Genomic DNA, 19,347 nt, shown 5'->3' on the forward strand with positions numbered 1-19,347 from the left:
CAGTACCGGATTTTCACCAGCAGGTGGCGGAAGGGGGCATCCAAAGGCGCCACCGCACATGCGTGGCCCCGCCGCCTGCAGTACCCGCTTCTCGCCGGCAGGATGCGTCCTGAGGGCAGCAGGGACGGCTTCCCAGACCATTTTCCCAGAGAAAGCACAAACGAAAACAGCAGAAATTTGCACCCCGCGCCGCCTCAGGGAGGAAGGGTCTGCCTTGAGCAACGTGCCGCTCACGGCTGGGAAGCTGAGCGGCGGCAAGCTGTAACAGTACATTTTTTATCAGGACAAAAAAGACAGGGAGATAATAACAACGAACCCAACATGGGCAACGGGATGCTCTGAGCCCAACGACCACAACTCCCGGCTTGCTGGGCGAATGGTGCTCCTGGCGGCTTGACACTGCAGACACCATGGAGCCAGCCCCAGGCTTCCCCACCTGCAGCCCAGCACCCGCAGACCTGTGCCTGCCACCCCATGCCACCCCCGCCTGGGCTTTCCTTGCCCCAGCCGCCAATCCCCCGGGACCCGGCCTCCACAACGCCATCGCCTGCCCTGGGGGTCCTGCCGGGAACCCCCAGCCCCCTCCCCACTTGCGCCTCTGCAAGCAGCCCCCACCCCACAGAGCAGTCTCCCCACCCCAGGGAGCAAAGACAGCAGCGAGCTGCCCTCCCCGTCCCACAATAGGCAGCTGCCCCCCCACCTGGCAGGGCTGGCCCCGCACTCCGGCCGACAGACACGGGGCCACCCCCCCTCCATACCCACCCCGCTACGGAACCTGCACCCACACACAGACGGCGAAAGCCACTTCCTGGGATGGCAACCACCAAAGGGGGCACGGGCCGGAAAGCAAACTTTATTAAACTGCTGTGCAGGACTCCGGGGAATGGGGGCTGCGGTAGGGCACCCTGCCCGGTCGTTCTCCCCTTCCCCTGGCGGGCAAGGCAAAGAGCGGCGTCCGTCTGTCCGTCCCTGCGTGGGGAGCGGATGCTGGAAGTGGGCTTCTCACTGTCGCTGCTTTGGGTAGTTGCAGAGTAATTGCCTGAAGTTAACTAGGCAAATTAAACTCATATTCACCTTTTAAAGAAAGCGTACAGCATCGAAGCTTTCAGGGTGGAGGGCAGCTGCGCTACCTAAGCGTTCCCTAGGCCTCCAACTTTACGTGCTATCGCACTAGGGGAACTCGGTGTGCTGACTCTAAGGAAGGGGAGGGAGCGTAAAGCGGAGTGGAAACACCACGGATAGGCTCTGCAACCAGATGGGGATCCGATGCTCTCGTGCACACTGAGACCCACTGATAAGCTGAGACACACTGATAAGCTGCACCTTTGCTACCCTGAGCCAACGACCTGTCATGTTTTTAACAAAACACTGTACTCTAGGGAACTTTTGCTCATTCTAGTATCATCATAATACCAAAACACACCTCCATCCCAAAAGGTCCGTGCCTCCGAGGGACGACCACCCCTCACTGAGGGCGTGCTATGAATTTCTCAGACCCCTTACCTTTAAACAAAAGCAAGAAAACTTTTCACCAATCATAACCAAGGTATGCCTGACGAGAGTCACTCAAGCCCCACCTAAAGGAGAGAAAATAATGTAAACTGTCTGAAGTGAAAGGGGATGTTAGGGAAGATACCATCACGAAGGATACCTTTCTGACTTCTGGGATCAGTCGACGGGCTGAGCCTCTCTTCCCCCTGCCACCCTCCGCACTGGGACTCTGTGGGGTAACATTTGAACACTGCCTTTCATTGCATTGTTCCCAGCCGTGACAGTTCTCATTGAACGTGACTAGACCAAGGGCGTGCTACATTATTTAGGTGAATCCGTGACCATGATAGGTCAGTACCCTGAATCCGACCACAACTGTAACAGTTACTCAGCTATGCCCCTTAACGTGACAGTATTTCATAGGGAAAAACATTAAGCCTAAGATTTCCCATGCCTAAGGCCCTAGGGGTCAGGCAGAGAAGGAACCCGAGACTCTTAGCTATGCAACTCCTGAGAATCGCAGCTTACAGTTAGTCACTCACTGTCTTCCGGTCTCACAGAATGAGGCAGAGGTATAATTAATTCCTTCTCCATCTCTCTGGAAAGAGCTTTTCTCCTATCTGTGACAAAGGAAAAAAAAAAAGTTGCGATCATGGGAGTCATTACACAAAGCCACAATCTGTGAATTCACTACTACAGTTAAGATCATTTTTAGTCAAAAAACACCTCGGCAGCAATGTTACCACTGCAAACAGCGCGGCAAGAAAAATTCCACTCAAGGTAAAGGAAAGGGCGAGCTAAAAGGACGAATGACGTGACCAAAGGCAACTGCAACAACCATCTGGTAGATGGTTGTCCACAGCCCTTGGATTTCATGGTTGTCTTTCCTGACAAATGAATCCTGGAAGAACAGAAAAGATACACAAGGTGTCCTTTGTGGAGCCTTTGGGGAGACTACTGAAAGGAAAACCAAACCAAAAAACTAGGGACAGCAAGCGGCGTGTACGTTGGTTCTGTTAACAGAGTGACACTAACATACTAGAAATTTCCACGTTCTTTGCCCTCTGCCTTAAAAAAGTCACCCAATTCTGTCAGTGTTCACCGTCGCCTTTTTTTTTTTTTTTTAAATTTTCACGTGGACATCCGAGGAAAACATTTTGAGTCCCTGTCATCAAGGGAGAGGGGGAGAAAAAAAAAGAGAGGGATGAGGGGGGAAGAAGCACAGCCATTCCTTGCCTCGGTAACACGAGCAAAAAGCTCAGGCGCTCGGCAACAATGCGCTTTGAAAGACAAAACACAGAAGAAACAGCACGTTATTTAATCTCAGCTGTAGAGTCACGTGTATTTGTACCTGCTCATTTATTCATCTGCCAGTTTATTTTGCTACAGACGCTACAGAACGTAGAGACTGCGAGGTTACTACAACCTTTTGTAACCGATGCAATCTTTGGTAGGAATAGCTATCTAAAAGAGCCAACAAAATCCCCTTCGTCGACAGCCATCTGAACAGCCTGGTTCGATACGCTCACAGAGAGACCCATGAAAAATCCACCCTTTCTTTCAGAAAAGTAAATAAATACATACATACATACGAGACGGTAAGGAAGAAAAGCTGAACACACGGGATGCAGTCCTTTGCCAAGGGGCAGATCCAACATCAGCACAAGGAGCTTTGGGGCATGTGAGTGATCATCTACACCAGCCATCGGGACAAGCCAAACGCACGCACACGAGCCTCGATTAAAAAACAAACAAACAAACAAAAAAACCCAACACGTTAAGTTCCTTTATAGCTTATGGAAGTACCAACCTACAGCTTAGATGCAGTTGGATTGCATCAGCTTAGGGACTGCCTCCTTCAAAACGCACAGGGCGGTGGGAAAACCAGTCTCGAAAACCTGTTGCCTAACAGGAGACTGTTGCCTGCTCCTCCACAGGTTACATTCTTCCAAGCATCGTCCTGTTCCTGGATTTTACCAGCCACAACAGGATGGTCCCACTGGCATGAGTCGGGGACGCTTCGCACGGGGTTTATTTGACGCTGAAGTAAGTCTTCTGTGGGTATAAGTAACGCAGCACGAGATGGAAAGTAAGCTAAGGTACCGTCTGCGGCACAACGCTTGTGCGATATTGGACCTGAGGGGACCAGTCAAAGCCTGCAATAATCGCTGAGCGGGTGGGTAAGTAGGGAGCCCTACGGGAAACAGAGCTTGTGTTCTGCAAAGCTCTTTTCCCGTCAAGAAGAGGACCTTTTCTATTCAGCGTCTTTACCGAACTTTAGGCTACTTCCTATTCGCTTTGGCAAGTTAGCCTCCATAGAAGCCAAGAGATTTTAAACTGCCAAGCACCATTTATAGTTCCTGTCCTCCGATGACAGGGAATTTCAATCGGGGCGCTAGTTAATAGGAAAGTCTGGCTCTGTTTCACGCAAATCAAGTACCTAACCACAGACAGGAGTCTGCAGAAAGAACGCTTTAAAAGATGAATTTAAAGAGAGGGATGATACTCACTTTTCCAACATTTCTGCAATGACTGTGGCAAAAAAGGCTGAACCAGGGACGTCTCTATCATCCCCTCTAGGATTTAGCAGCTCCATACAGTTATGGGTCAAATACCACAGCTTCAACGCAAGGCAGACCTCGAAGGTCACGTTTCTGTCTGCGTACCGAGTTCTGCTGGAAAGCCCCCAGCCGCTCAATTCCCAAGCAACTTTGCCACGGCCAGCGCTTACCTGGAGTTTTGCTTTCTCTCGCTGCTCAGTACGGGCTCAAGGCCTCTTTTGTTGCACACAGTTCAAGCAAAACTCTCGGGACATAACCAACAGACAGACAGACAGGCAGAAATCACCTCTCACGTCTGTCTTGACCGACCACAACCAGCGTTCTGGAAAGCCCCGCAAGCACTAGTTTATTTCTAGGACAACTCTGAAAGCTGAGGCAGGACAAAGGTTAGCCTCTTGTACCACAGACTGAGCAACAAAGAGACAGAGCTCAACAGGCCAATTCGTTCTAGGTCTAAGAAGCTACTACAGCTTGGCAGGCACTACGTGGCTTTCCTTTGCGCTTCCCACGCCGAGCAGTTCGCGCTTCTGCAAATTTGATTAAGCCTTTGAGCCTGGGCTGCAGGAAGTTTATGAGCACGCCTCGGTTTCACCCAAAGGTTGCTGCGACTTACCCGGACAGCTGGGACAGACGGGCTGCTCTTTCTCCTGGGAAACCTGCGACTGCAGCACGCCAGCTGCAGCTTTCCTCCCTTCAGCTGCCGCGCCACCTTCGCTCGGCGACAAACCCCGCGGGGGTCCCAGCGGCGGGGAGCTGCTTCTGCCCTGGTGAGCCGCAGGGAAAGGAGAGAGCCGGCCGTCAGCGCGCGGGGGGAGGAAAACCTCCGAGGCGCAGCCCGACGATCGAGCGCAGCGAGGACCCGCGCCCGGCCGCCGCAGCCCCCACCCCTCCCGGCCCGACGCTCCGGGGAAGCGCCCCCGAAGGCTCTCGCTCGCCTCACCGCCGGCAGCCGCGCTCGCAGCCAGCGGCAACCTGCGCCTCCCGGCGCGCACGGCCCGGCCCCGGCCGCGGCCCCGGCTCGGGGAAAGACCGGCCGCGCGCCACAGAACTACAGCTCCCAGCATGCCGCGGGACGGAGCAGTCCATCCGCCCCAGAGGGGAGTCGGCCAAGCGCACGCAACCGCCCCCCCCCGCGCCGCTTCGCCCCCCTCTCCCCCAGCCCTCCGAAGCCCCGCGCAGTGCAGACCCCGCCGCACGCCCGGTCCGCTCCGCTCCGCTCCGCTCCGGCGCCGCCCCCGCCCCGCACAAGGGCCGTTTCCGCAGAAGCCGCCGACCGCGTGGCGCCCCAACCGCCCGCCGCCTGGCCCCCTCCCGGCCCGGCCCGGCCCGGGGCGGCGCCGACCACCAACCTCGTTGCGGCACCGCGCCGCGGCGGCCCGGCCCGGCCCGACAGCTTCCGCCCATAGTGCCGGCAAGCCCTGCACGGCACCTCCGCCCTGGGTTCCTCCGAGCCAATCACGGAGCGTTTCCGCCCTGAGTTAAGGCTAGCCGTGACGCCGCTTCCGCCCTGGGTTCCCAGCCAATCATGAAGCGTATCCGCCCTCAATGACGGCTCGCCAGGACACCACATCCGCCCTCACAGTACAGCCAATCACCGAGCCGTTTTGGCCCTCAGGGAAGGCACGCCCTGACGTCACTTCCGCCCTCGGTTCCCTCGCAGGTAACGGGTCTCAAGGCAGTTTGTTCCCTTTAAACAATAACAGAGGGCGGCTGTGCTTCAGAACGATTGCATTTCTTGAAATCTATAGGAAGCAGTCCGTGAAATGTGATCTCGGAACCTCGCCTTTTAAGCATCAGAGGCAAACCTGCTATTTGTATGTGCTCCTTAGAAGCTAAACTGTCAGTCTGCAATTGTTTTACCTTTACTGCAACTCAGGACCGCACTCGGAGCGCTGACTCAATGCCGTGTGTGCTGTCTCCAGCTAGCTGTCAGGCGCACGCTGCTCCACGGAGAAGTCAAATTTCCTCTGAAATTGCTTACCCAAACCAGTATGGGACGCAATAGGAAACTAGGGAGGAAGCAACCTCTCCTCTGCACTCAGAGTCCGTCCTGCCGTCAGCTACAGCATGGGACAGAAACCGTATTATTCAGATGCGGAGGTATCAAAGATGATCCTCTGAAGTCGCATCGGAGAACTTGAGGCTGGGGGCTGGCAGGAAAAAAAGTAACTAACAAGACAAGCCATCCTAAGTCTGTAAAAAAAAAAATAGAAAAAAAGGAAAAAATAGAAAAAGGTCGGAGGGTGGGGGTGGGAAGGCAGTAAGAATCAGCCTGATAAAAGGTTTACAAATGAGATGAAGAAGAAGAGGAGAAGGGGAGAGATTGTCTATGCAAGGCAAGAGACCCAGGAGGCAAAGGCTGAAGTCTAGGCAGGCAGACTAGAATGTGACGAGGAAACATACTGGCTTTCTATGAAGAACAGAGCTAGCAGCAAGGAAGTAATAATGCCAGACGAGGGAGACTAGTGCCTTTTCCTTTCACGTGAACATACTCCCTTCACTAGAGCCTACTCCCCTTCAGTATGAAACGAGGACCAACGCTCACAAAATTCAGTTATAAAATAGGAAGCTGCCCTTTGGCAGTCTCTTTCTAAGTGCCCATACCCATCACTTGCTCCTCAAACACTTGCTCATATGTTAGAGAAATGCTCAATCAGTCTTGCTAAAAATACTAGCAGTGAGAGCCTAGACTCATCGCTCCACAAGCGAGTGAAAGCAATCATTCTGCCTCGGTGCAAACATGCAGTATCAGTATGGGACAGACCACTCACAGCCTAGAGCTTCTACTTTCTGTGCTAATTTTTTTTAGCATATATTCTTAACAGTTGCGATTTGCTATTAGCAATCTATATCAAACATTTGATGTTTAATGGTAGCCTGCAACTCAGCTGCGTTCGGCATGGACAGGAAAGTGCTCATTGGTAGGAACCTCATAAATTGCAAGTTAAGCAGGGAACCTACGTTATAAGACACGTGCAGAAACCGCAGCACCTGAACGTAAGCTAACTCCTTCTCTACGCTGGGTATCAAAAACCAACCCTGAATAACTCTCGACATTGCAGAAGCAAGTCCCAAGAATGTGCCCGTAGAAAAAAAAAATTGGGATGGCAACAGAATTCATTTCATAAGAGTCTTTTGAGGCAAGACTTCTTGCAGCCTTCCAGTAACTCACCAACAGAAATACGCTTTTGTTATCAAAGACCTCTCTGCATTACAGTTTGCGACGTGCCAGTTTCACACATTTTCTAACCCAAGACCAGCTTCTCGATGCACCCCTCGAACGCAAAAGAACGGATTTAGTCTATGCTGCCTGAACTGTACTTTCCTCGGTCAGAAGGTAACATGGTTCGTTCCGGAAAGCATCATTTTTCAGTAACAACCTTCCCCACAGGGGCCAAACATTACGTTAACCAGCCCAGGAGATACTCATGCTATTTCATACATGACGATAACAGGGCAGATACTTGCTATATTCAATTCCTAAAGCGAGCCTCCTTTGGCAAAAGAAAACGCTATTTATTTATTTATTTAGATTTTTATTTTTTTTTTTAAACAATGCCGTGGGTTGCTGTTTTCAAAGGCCTCTCTGTCTTCTCTGATGAAGACATCTCTCATGTAATTATGGAAGCTGCAGCTGTTTCCACTGACAAGCTCTCAAAGTCCTGGGCTCACTAACCTGTGACAGCCGTAATATCCAATTGCAGGTGACGGAATATTCTAGTTCTGCTCATTTCCTTTGAGGCCCAGAAAAGCTCATGACAACAGGAGTACCATGAAAGGACCCATAATATTACCTTTATTTTCAGCTTCTTCTAAGTCCTTCTCGTTTGCCAAGAGAATTTCTTCTCTCTGATCAGGTAACAAGTCAGCAAGACAACAATCAATCTCCGCTCTCTGAAAGAGAAAAGTTTCTCAACTGCATCCTTATATGAAGTCCGTGGTGTTTGACATCTGGCTCACTTCAGCTCATTTCTACTGACACATCTTCTCACTGTCTTGACTCCCTGGATGCTTGGAGCCAGCTGATTTTTTCCAGGACCCATTTGTGTTATAAACCTGTATTTTAAGACTTGCCACGTGTTCCCAACCTTAAAGAGTGAGCACATACTGTTCTCTCACCTGCTCAGGCTGCAGAGCTGCCAGGGTCCTGCCACCAGCTCGAGCCCTTTCACCCTGCTGCTCTGCTGGAGGGCCTGCCAAAACAAACAAACAAACAAACAAAACACAACCACAAGACACGCAGACAAAGGTTACAGCCCATGTGGGAGGAAACGAACGCTAACCTTTCATCTTCCAACTCTTTACTCAAAGCAGGAAAACAGGTACGGTCCTAATAGACATATCAAAGAAATTCACTGTATGCCAGAACAGGAAAATCTGTATCAGATACCAAAATGCTGCCACGGTCCCCGAGCACAGCCCTTTTCAAGGCATCACGGAGATTCAGCAAGATCATCCAGGTCATAGGGGACAAACAAGCTCGTATCAAAGCTGCACACAGCTTGTATCAAAAAGACTTGACAAAGAGCAAAAGAATACAAGGACGGCTAAATCTCAGGGCGTAGGAGAAAACTGAAAACAGGGAGGCATCCTTTGAAAAAGTTTAATTAGACAACTAACGAAAAGAGAAAAGATTGCAAAACAACACGGGAATGTACAAACGGCGCTGGAAGCCAAAAGCGGCCTGAGTAACAGCTTGCAGAATAGCTGCTCTCTCCACGCCTCTCCCTGTGCACACTGAAGGGTTCCTACGGAAGAAAGGTTTTCTTCTTGGCGTGGATATCAAAGAACCTGTCTCAAACTGAAACGATACAGAACAAGTTTTGAAACAGAAGCAGAAGTAACAAGTCAAAAGGCTCACGCAGCATTTCACTAAGGAGTTCTCAAGTAGCTCACGGATAAGCTACGTTTTCATTTTTAACTCTCTTGAAATTGTCTGTAGGACAGATGACTTGAAATGTGACTAATAGGCCCGGACTTCTATTTCAGAAGCGTCCTACAGAAATTGCCAGAGCAGGAATTCCCACGTTAAGGAAAATAACAGGAGGTAAGAAAAGAACTAGCGGACACTTGATTAAGAAGACTTAATTAAGGAGCGTTAAAACAGCTTTTTAAAGCGAGGTCATACTTTATAAAGTAGAGCGTATTTTCGTGTTCTTTGAAAAAAAGTGACACACGCGAGGAGATAAGAGTTCATTTTAAAAAGGTACCTGAGTATTTCAAGCGTGTTTTGGAAGACAGAAGACAAAAGAAAGAATGGGAGTAACCACGTTCCATGGTAGAGGAAGGGTCGCAGTAAGATTTCACCTTTACTTTTGCTGTTCACCATACTTGTAATCGTCTGAGACGTGGGGTTACAAGATGAAAAGCTTTATAGCTGATACAAATTTATTGCAGTAGGACAAAGTGAAAAGCGCTGATATCGCACTTTTTCCCAGAAAGGAACTTCTCGGAAAAGGAGCTAAGTTTCCTGGTGGACGCCAACTTGAACACGAAACAGCAATGTGCCTTTGCTGCAAAAGCAGCTGAGGGTATCCTGGGTGGCATTAGGCAAAGTATTGCCAGCAGGTCAAGAAAGGCGATCCTCCGCCTCTGCTCAGGAACGGTGAGGCCGCACCTGGAGTGCTGGGCCTGGGCCTCCCAGTACAGGAGAGACCTGGACACACTGCAAAGAGTCCAACGGAGGGCCACGAGGACGGTAAGGGACTGAAGCACCTTTCCCATGAGGACAGGCTGGGAGAGCTGGGACCGTTCGGCCTGGAGAAGAGGAGGCTTGGAGGGGATCTCATCGACGTCTGTAAATACACGAAGGGAGGGTGGAAGGAAGACAAAGCCAGACTTTTCTAACTGGTACCCAAGGAACAAAAAAGGAGGCAACAGACACAGGCCGAAACATAGGATGTTCCCCTCCTCCTGTGGTTTCCTGAACATCAGTAAATACTTTTTCGCTGTGAGGGTGACTGAGCACTAGCGTAGGCTGCCCAGGGAGGTCGTGGAGTCACGGTCTTTGTGAGGTTTCAAAACCTGTCTGGACGTGGTCCTGGAAAACCAGATCTGGGTGGCTCTGCTTGAGCAGGGGTGTTGGACCGGGTGACCTCTGGAGGTCCTTCCGACCTCAACCAGCCTGTGATTCCTTTGCAGCCGCTATGCAACCAAATAGCAAGCACAATTCAAAGCAGATAAACGTGAAGAAATGCAGAGGCAAAAGGGGAAATCAGGCCTCGGTACTGCACATAATCCTATGAAAACATCACCTCAATGCTCATCAGCGTCGAAGAGCAACTTACACGTTTAAGCTTTTGGAAAAGGCCTAGGAAAGGCAACAAGAAACATCACCAGTCTGATCAAAACTCAAAGTTAGCCTTGCTATCTCATAAACTGAAGGTTCATTTGCATCTTGGATGCTACGCAGAATTTTATTTTTGCCTATCTTAAAAAGGTCACAGTAGAATAAAAACAGTTTCAGCCAAGAGAAACAGGGATCGCCAAACTTTTGGAACAGTTTCTGTAGAAAAGGACTAAGAAAAAAAAAAACTTTTTCACGTGACAAAGAGACGATGAGGGAAAAGACGATGTCTCATATCATAGAAGTTGAACAGAGATCGATCACCCGTGTTCTCTTTCCATACAGAAGGCGGGGGCATCAAAAGCTAGCAGGAAGCAAACTTCAACGCTCCTCCTGCCCACAAACACACACAAAATAAAGGAATCAGTTCTCCACATAGTGCTAGCTCCAGAGTTTACACACAATACCTAGTTAAGGCTCGTGACTGCTGTGACCCACGGATGCTAAGTGTTTACATGGGTTCAAAGGATATGGCCGATTTTTACAAGAAACACATTAAGCGTTTTTATACTCAAAGGCATTGGCTTGTCTTAAAGTGCAAGTCACAAGTATCGCTCTATACTCGTTCCATTCTGCTAAGACCACCGATGTTTGGTCTGACTTTCTGCGGCCCTTGTTACATTGTCACAGCAACCCAGAGGCAGGAAAACATTCCTGCATACGGTAACAAAAGACCGAGTCATTAAAAGAACTTACGACAAAAACCCAAACTACACACTATCTTAGTTCAGCCGTACATTCTATATGCACGCTTTCACCCTGAAATCTTCAATAATAGATGATAACCTCTAAGACTAAAAGCAATACAAATTCTACCCAGTTCTTTGAATGCAAGTCTGATGCAGCAAGTCATCAGCTGGAAGGAACCCGAGCAGAGGATTCAAGATGTTCTATTCCAACACTAAAAATTACCTTTCAAAAGCCGTTTGTCAAGCAGAGCGTAGTTTCCCATTTGTTGAACAGGCAGGCCTAGCCAAATTTCGACCCTAAACTTCCAGGAAATCTCTACAGCTCCCAATGTACATGTTACTTCCGTACTCACCTGCAGGTTTTACCTCTGAAAAAAAAGTTCCAACTTTCTTCCCTTCCACAACACCTGTGATGACACGACCCGAGATCTTTGGGTGGGTTCCACTTGCAATCACTGCAGAGGTGCCTCCTTGGAGGGCCCACAGAGCTGCTTTCACCTGCGATGAAGGATAGAGCCAGTTCCCGAAAATGCATTTGTTATTTGAATCCCCATGCTCAACACGAATTCTTGCTCCACTTTGATCACTTACGTTTCCCACCTGGGATTTGGTTCCAAACGTCACCGATTGTTGGTCTCCTGGGTAGGATATGTCAGTGAGCTTTGCATCATCGGATCCAGGAGGGCTGTCAAAGAGTCCTGAAATGAATAATAAAAAATTGTTAATGTTACATATCTTCTGTTCCAAAGCTCACCAGGGAAAAATAACTAAAGCCTTTGAGGCTAAAAACCTGTATTCCACTCTACAGGATTCAAAACTTCCACTGAACCCTCCTTTTGTGGAACTGAAAGGATGAAACACTAACATGCAGGCTCAAGATGCGTAACTTCACCGGAATTGTAGCTAGTGTGAGGAAACAGAATATCCACATGCTGAATAGTATCACGTACGCTGGGAAGTACCCACACTTCAGTGAGGTTAGAGAGAAAACCGGAAAGAAGTTTCCAGCTTTTATACGGTTCAGAATCAGGGCTGACACACAAGAGTGCACAACTGAACAAAGGACAGTCCTCTTCACCTAAAATCTCAGATGATATTCCCGAATGCTGTGTTGTACACTGATAAACCGGGCAACTTAGAAATATGTATAAAGGCTAACTATTGAGTTCTGCAAAGAAAGGACACAAGACTATAGACACACACTTATTCATTTTAAATAAATATTGTACTTTTATTTAACTATGTTCTGAGTTGAGCGATACTTCTGTTTACCTAACATGTAAACCCTAAACTCTACCGCCAAACTTCCCAGAAGTTCTATGCGAACAAACACGTCACAGATTAAAGCGCACAAGTGAAGAGTACCTGAACTCTTCCTTTACAGCTTGGGAAGGAAAGGACACTTCTTTCCATAAAGAAGATACCACAGCAAATGAATAAGCTGTGAGGAAATGGGAGCGGTGTTTTCGTTTGTTTTTTATTTTTATTTTTTTATAAGTTGTTTGGACTACCATTTTTGTTATTTTTTTTTCCTGAGGCAGTCATTTCAACTAGAATCAACCATGAAATCCATCTGAAACAGCTGGAAGAAATTGTGGTTATGAAAAGCCAACCTCCTCCTTCCTTCTCGGGGCCTACAATATGGACCAAAGTCCAGAAGCCACCGAAGGAAACACGTCTGGAGATGATAAAAAGAGTACGTGATTTTGTTGATGGCCTGGTGTGAAACTGTACCTACCACCTTCCTCTTTCCAGAAAAGTACCTTCAACATCAACAGGTGACAGACTTCACGGCAGCACAGCTCACAAGACTAGACCACTATCAGCCACACGTCTGGGAGACAGAAAAGCTAGCAAGCTCCAGGTATCTGGAAAGCAATATCCAGGACATGTAAAGTACCCATAAATCACTGAAAGACAGAATCCACTGCCGGAAGAAGCAAACGATTGTAGAATAGCGTTCGGCTTATATGCAGGGAAAGACTATGTATTTAGAATCAGGAGCGTTACTCATGACTATATACAATTCCGAGGAGCTAGCAGAAGTACCGTAGCGTCCACACAGGGCGTGCCTTCCAATCCTTTTACCGGCTTTGTTGCCCTCCTCTGTACGCTTTCAGGGATCTTAACGTTCTTTTTATATTGTAGAGCCCAGAATCGCACACAATATCGAAGGAGAGGCTTCGCCAACGCTAAATACAGTGGGAGAATCACCTCTTTTGACCAGCTGCCTACACTGTGTTTAATATATCCCAAAATGCTAGACGATAACCCGTGCTTCTGAATCCTCTAGCTAGCTTCCCAGGGCCCTGAAATTTATTTTGATTGAACACAGACTTCTTGCTGCAAACTTGTTGGTACCCACGTGAAAGAGCAGGAGTAAGGAATAATCTGAAGTTTGAACTAAGCTCGTAAGCTCGCTAGCAATGTCCCTGATCCAAGCCCCAGGCAGGTAGAAAAGCTCTCGGTAAAGATGGTCTGGTCTGCAGATGGGAGCCTCTGTTCCCTTCAGAAGGCAGTCACCTGTGACTATAACCTGGCACTATTTCTTCACAACGCTGGCCTTGATCTCTCGATCACTCTACAATTCCACGAAAGGAATTGCCTCCCAAGTCGTTCTTGACTGACCACAACTAGCGTTCCATAAAGCCCTGCAAGCACTTGTTCATTGTTTCTAGGATAATTCTTAAAGCTGAAGCGGGACAAAGTTTTGTCCACAAAGGCCTTCGGGGAGACTTCTGAAAGGAAAACCAGGCCAAACCAAAAAACTAGGAACAGCAAGCGGCGTGTACGTCGGTTTTGCTAACAGAGTAACACTAATGTACTAGGAATTTCCACGTTCTTTGCCCTCTACCTTGAAAGTATCACCCAATTCTGTCAGTGTTCACCATCAGCTTCTTTTTTTTTTTTTTTTTTTTAAATTTTCACATGGACATCTGAGAAAAACATTTCGAGTCCCCGTCATCGAGGAAGGAGAGGAGAGGAAAAAAAAAGAAAAAGAGAGGGGGGTGGGGAAGAAGCACAGCCATTCCTTTCCTCAGTAATGTGAGCAAAAAGTTCAGGCGCTCGGCAACAACAGAATCATAGAATATCCTGAGTTGGAAGGGACCACCGAGGATCATCGTTAAGGACCACCGAGTCAAACAACGCGCTTTGAAAGACAAAACACAGAAGAACCTGCACGTTATTTAATCTCAGCTGTAGAGTCACGTGTATTTGTACCCGCTCATTCCTTCACCTGCCAGTTTATTGTGCTACAGACGCTACAGAACACACAAACTGCAAGGTTACTACTACCTTTTGTAACCGATGCGACCTTTGGTAGGGCTAGCCGTCTAAGAGAGCCACCAAAATCCCCTTCACGCCTGGATTTCACCCGGAGGTCGCTGCGACTTACCCGGACAGCTGGGACAGACGGGCTGCTCTTTCTCCTGGGAAACCTGCGACTGCAGCACGCCAGCTGCAGCTTTCCTCCCTTCAGCTGCCGCGCCACCTTCGCTCGGCGACAAACCCCGCGGGGGTCCCAGCGGCGGGGAGCTGCTTCTGCCCTGGTGAGCCGCAGGGAAAGGAGAGAGCCGGCCGTCAGCGCGCGGGGGGAGGAAAACCTCCGAGGCGCAGCCCGACGATCGAGCGCAGCGAGGACCCGCGCCCGGCCGCCGCAGCCCCCACCCCTCCCGGCCCGACGCTCCGGGGAAGCGCCCCCGAAGGCTCTCGCTCGCCTCACCGCCGGCAGCCGCGCTCGCAGCCAGCGGCAACCTGCGCCTCCCGGCGCGCACGGCCCGGCCCCGGCCGCGGCCCCGGCTCGGGGAAAGACCGGCCGCGCGCCACAGAACTACAGCTCCCAGCATGCCGCGGGACGGAGCAGTCCATCCGCCCCAGAGGGGAGTCGGCCAAGCGCACGCAACCGCCCCCCCCCGCGCCGCTTCGCCCCCCTCTCCCCCAGCCCTCCGAAGCCCCGCGCAGTGCAGACCCCGCCGCACGCCCGCTCCGCTCCGCTCCGCTCCGGCGCCGCCCCCGCCCCGCACAAGGGCCGTTTCCGCAGAAGCCGCCGACCGCGTGGCGCCCCAACCGCCCGCCGCCTCGCCCCCTCCCGGCCCGGCCCGGCCCGGGGCGGCGCCGACCACCAACCTCGTTGCGGCACCGCGCCGCGGCGGCCCGGCCCGGCCCGACAGCTTCCGCCCATAGTGCCGGCAAGCCCTGCACGGCACCTCCGCCCTGGGTTCCTCCGAGCCAATCACGGAGCGTTTCCGCCCTGAGTTAAGGCTAGCCGTGACGCCACATCCGCCCTCACGGTCCAGCCAATCACGGCGCCGCTTCCCTGTGGGAAGGCGACCCTGAGGCTGCCCCTGTGCTGCCTTTTTATTTATTTATTTATTTATTTATTTTTAAAGAAGGCGCGGGTGTTCTTGGTCCTCTCTCGTCAAGTCTGTCTGCGAGAAACAACTCAAATAATTTTCTTGACACGCGATCTTCTCTGAGGCTATTTTATTCGCGGTTGCAGTGGCGGGCGTCCTGCCGATCAGGAGCGCATTGCAGTAAGCACAGCATCAACTTTTAGTCCCTGTTCCCCGACGCCCGATCCCCTCCCCTGTGTCCTCACTGGCCGAGTACTGCAGGTTCACAAGCTACTCGACGCTCCTCTGTCCCATGTATGTACAATCTTACTTCTTTTTCAACCCTTTAATTTCTCCCTTCGTATTTCCTTTTTTTTTTTTCCCCCTTTCTTATGTTTCAGGAACCTGTGATCTTTGTTTTACCGTGCCCACGCTGCTCAACCTGTTTTTCCTCAAGCTTCTGCCTTATTTCGGAACAGTGAGGCCGCCTACTGTCCGCTTACCCACGTGGCGTTTCTCCTCATTATGACTGCACAACTACCTCGGAATACAGAAAATTAGTTCTCTACTGCAAAAACACAACTCAGTTTCTCACAGTTCCCTCCTCTCCTTTCCTTACTCCTACTGTTGTTTTTGCACCTCTTCACGTACCGCGCTCTTGAGTTTCTCCAACGTTAAGGCGCAATAGTCTTCTTCGGATGTCACGGGGGATGGGAGGCGTACAACGCCATTATTTTTACAATACCAACAAATAGTTGTTTGAGCCAATTCTGTTCAGGTAACCACGAAGTTAGTTTCTCCCACATGTTTCTAAATGCCCAGGAACTGTCATCTTGAGCTACTCTATGTAGGATCTTCCCCCCCCCCACGCCCCCCAGTATACCTTTTTTTCCCCCCAAATATCAGTCAAATCCGTCCCGTTTGATCTACATCTATACAGCAACTAGCATTAATTACAGTGCACGCTCCTCCTTATGAGGTTATTAATGAATCGAATACTATTCGATTCTACGGTACTATTTTTGCAAACTTATCAAACTTATTTTCTAGTTCTTCAGTTATAGCGGAGATATTTACAATAGCTTTTTCTAATTCACCCACCCCTCACCAAGGTAAAAACCACCTTGCAAAGCTGTGAAATACTAGAGAATTTTACTAGAGAATTGTCTGGAGTCCGCTTAATCCTGCGTGTGGTCTCAAGGGGGCTTTGGCTTTGTGGGTCTTCAATAATAGTCACGTTTGGAATTATTGCCTCCAGGGTGCAAGCTCCCTTCCATCCCAGGGGCAACACCTTCCTGGCTTTATTGCCACGTAGCCAGTACCACCTCTCGCCATTTGGGACAGGCCATCCAGGTGCAGGATTCTCACGTCGCATCTGGCACGCGCTATGTATATTAGCGCTCCTGTGGCTACCATATTTGGTGCAGCGTGGATTATTCCCTGCGTGGATAGTTCCACACCCAGGGTCAGTACTATCGCCCCCTGAGTTTCTATCACTGTTGTTTAAAAGGCACCTTCGATAACGCGGTATATTGTAGCCAGGATTACGCGCAGGGAGCGTGAGAAACACTCCGTAGCCAGTAGCTTAGGCTCAGGCGAGGATCTCAGTGAAGTAGTAATTTATTCGCGATCGCAATGGCACGCGTCCCACAAGCAGGAGCGCGCCTACTAGTCACACAGTACGGTTTGTGTACTTTCTTTCTCGACGACCGGGACCCTCCCCTGTTTCCCCACTGACTGGGTATTCCGGGTTCACAACCTATGCGACGCTTCACAGACACTACGTGGCCTTCAGTTGCCGGCCTGTTCAATTTCAAATTTCTTTTGACTTTTTTACTGTTTGAAGCGGTAATGTTTCTTCACTGATCTGACTTGACGCCGTGATTTTCACCTAGCTGCTCTGAGGGGTCCGGTTGTCTGCATTTTACAAGGTTGTCCGTTAAGCTTTCTTATCACTGCGAGCCTATCTCAACACCGCATTCCTTCCCTCTAAACAACGTAACTCTGCAAAAACAACATTTTTATTCCCACAATTCCCCCCTTTTCTTCTTTATAAACTGTTGATTTTTGCAAAACTTTTCTCTGCGGTGTAATTTGGTAGATCTCTTCCTCTTCTTCACCTTCTTTGCTTTCCATCCCCTCTAATATCATCGGCTTACGTGAGTAAGGTGGTGGCTCCACGGTCATTTGTTTCAACAGCGCACTTTCAGTGAGCCGCTGTACCAGTCCTTTTACACAGGGGATAATGCAACAACCAAGGGCCGTCGAAACTTCTGCCACTACGATCAAGTATGCAGATACGGACGCCAGGATCCCTTTCCATTTAGCGAACCAAAATCCCGAACATCCCGCCAAGGGAGGGCGCGGCCCTAATTACTCTGCTAATTCACTGGCAGGCGCCGGAAGCCCCTGCAACGCCCCGCTTGCTGCGCCACCCTCCGCGCCACTACTGCCGGCCATTGAAGCGCAGCGGCGCTCACTCACCCTCGCACACACGCACCCCCTCCCGCGCCCACCACCCCCACCTCACGGCCGCTGCTCCACCGCCCGCCCCCGCCCTCCCGGGGCTCAACCCGCCGCCCTGGCCCACTCTCGGGCGCTCCGCTCGCAGCCGCGACCCCCGAGCGCCCCGCCGCCGCGTCGCCGGGGCCTCCCAGAGGCCCCTTCGGGCCCCCGCGCGCCCGATTCGCTCGGCCCCGCGCGGAATTTGCATGCCCCGCCCCCGGCACCGCCTCTCCCTCCCCGCGGCTCGCCGCCCGCGTGCCCCGCCCACCGAGCCCCTGCGCCCGACCTCCGCTCCGCGCTGATTGGCGCAGCTCGGCCTCCTCTGGGCGTTCGCCCCGCCCCTTCGCCCGCCCGCCCTCCCTCCCCTCCCCTCCCCTCCGGCGTGATTTGCATGCCCCGCCCCTCTCCCCGGAGCCGCGCCGCCGCCCGCCGCCTCATTGGCCGGGGCCCCGGGCCGCCCGCCCCGGCGGCACCGAGCAGCGCCGCGGGACCTGCGCGCGGCAGGCCGGGCCGGGCCGCTCTCGTCGGCAAGGAAGGCCCGGGCGGCCGGCCCGGCGCGGCGAGCGGGGGAGCGGAGCCGCCGCACGAGGAGGGGCTGCGAGCGCTGAGCGCGCTCGGGCCGGAGGGGAGACGCTTTGTCTGCTCCGGGAGCCGGGAGGAGGCGCGACCGGGACGGCGACCCGAGCTGGCCGCGAAGGGGCGTCCGGAACTGGGAAGGACGGCTGGGGGGCGGCTGCTGCTCAGGAACCGGCCGGGCAACCGGACACGCGCGCGGCGGTAGCTTTGCGTGTGCGTACACGCTGTTGTCGTTACTTTCTCTTAATTTGCTGTCCTATTAAACTGTCTTTATCTCAACGCGCACGCTTTACCCACCCCACCCCCGCTTCTCCCGCCTTTCCCGGAGCGGGGGGACTGGAGGAACGGAGCGAGGAAACGGCTGCGCGGCGCTGAGCTGAGCTGTGCGGCAGGTTGAAGCTCGGCAGCCGGAGAGGCTCCCGCTGCCCCGGCATCGCGGCCAGACCCCGTCGCCTTCCCCTCCCCCGACAGCTGAAGCTGTTCTGTGTTATGTAGCCCCGCTACATAACCTGCTCCCGTAAAGCTGGCAAGCGCCGTGTGCTCGGGGTGCGCGCTACTCCGTGCCCGGGGCGGCACCGGCACCGCGCCTCGGCGCCCCGACCCGGCCGCTGCCGCCCATAGTGCCGGCAAGCCCTGCACGGCACCTCCGCCCTGGGTTCCTCCGAGCCAATCACGGAGCGTTTCCGCCCTGAGTGAAGGCTAGCCGTGACGCCGCTTCCGCCCTGGGCTCCCAGCCAATCCCGGAATGCTCCTGCCCTCACTGACGGCTCGCTCGGACACCACATCCGCCCTCACGGTCCAGCCAATCACGGAGCCGTTTTGGCCCTCGGTGAGGGCACGCCCTG

At 51.9% G+C, this 19,347-nt stretch overlaps 1 protein-coding gene and 1 long non-coding RNA gene across 5 annotated transcripts; both read right to left on the minus strand.

Annotated features, from left to right (window-relative positions):
• Positions 1–833: 833 nt before the first annotated feature.
• On the minus strand, positions 834–5,358 carry LOC136790301 (uncharacterized). Its single transcript, XR_010829897.1, has 2 exons — positions 4,666–5,358; positions 834–3,226 (listed from the first exon to the last, which is right to left on the minus strand). It is a non-coding gene; the product is annotated as an uncharacterized lncRNA (long non-coding RNA).
• Positions 5,359–7,547: 2,189 nt separating this feature from the next.
• LOC136790299 (delta-1-pyrroline-5-carboxylate synthase-like) lies at positions 7,548–14,935 on the minus strand. Of its 4 annotated transcripts, none has more exons than XM_066993280.1 (5): positions 14,485–14,935; positions 11,688–11,785; positions 11,441–11,585; positions 8,172–8,245; positions 7,548–7,946 (listed from the first exon to the last, which is right to left on the minus strand). In XM_066993280.1, exons 1-5 carry the CDS (start codon positions 14,933–14,935, stop codon positions 7,806–7,808), a joined length of 909 nt encoding a protein of 302 aa, XP_066849381.1. In that variant the 3' UTR covers positions 7,548–7,805. The 4 variants fall into 4 exon arrangements, 3 of the variants coding, with proteins under 3 accessions (XP_066849381.1, XP_066849380.1, XP_066849382.1); XM_066993279.1 differs by having other exon boundaries at positions 11,679–11,785; XM_066993281.1 differs by lacking the exon at positions 14,485–14,935 and adding an exon at positions 12,826–14,478 and having other exon boundaries at positions 11,679–11,785.
• Positions 14,936–19,347: the final 4,412 nt, after the last annotated feature.

The sequence above is a fragment of the Anser cygnoides genome, chromosome 3 (assembly GCF_040182565.1).
Source record: "Anser cygnoides isolate HZ-2024a breed goose chromosome 3, Taihu_goose_T2T_genome, whole genome shotgun sequence".
In the NCBI taxonomy this organism is placed as follows: domain Eukaryota; kingdom Metazoa; phylum Chordata; class Aves; order Anseriformes; family Anatidae; genus Anser; species Anser cygnoides.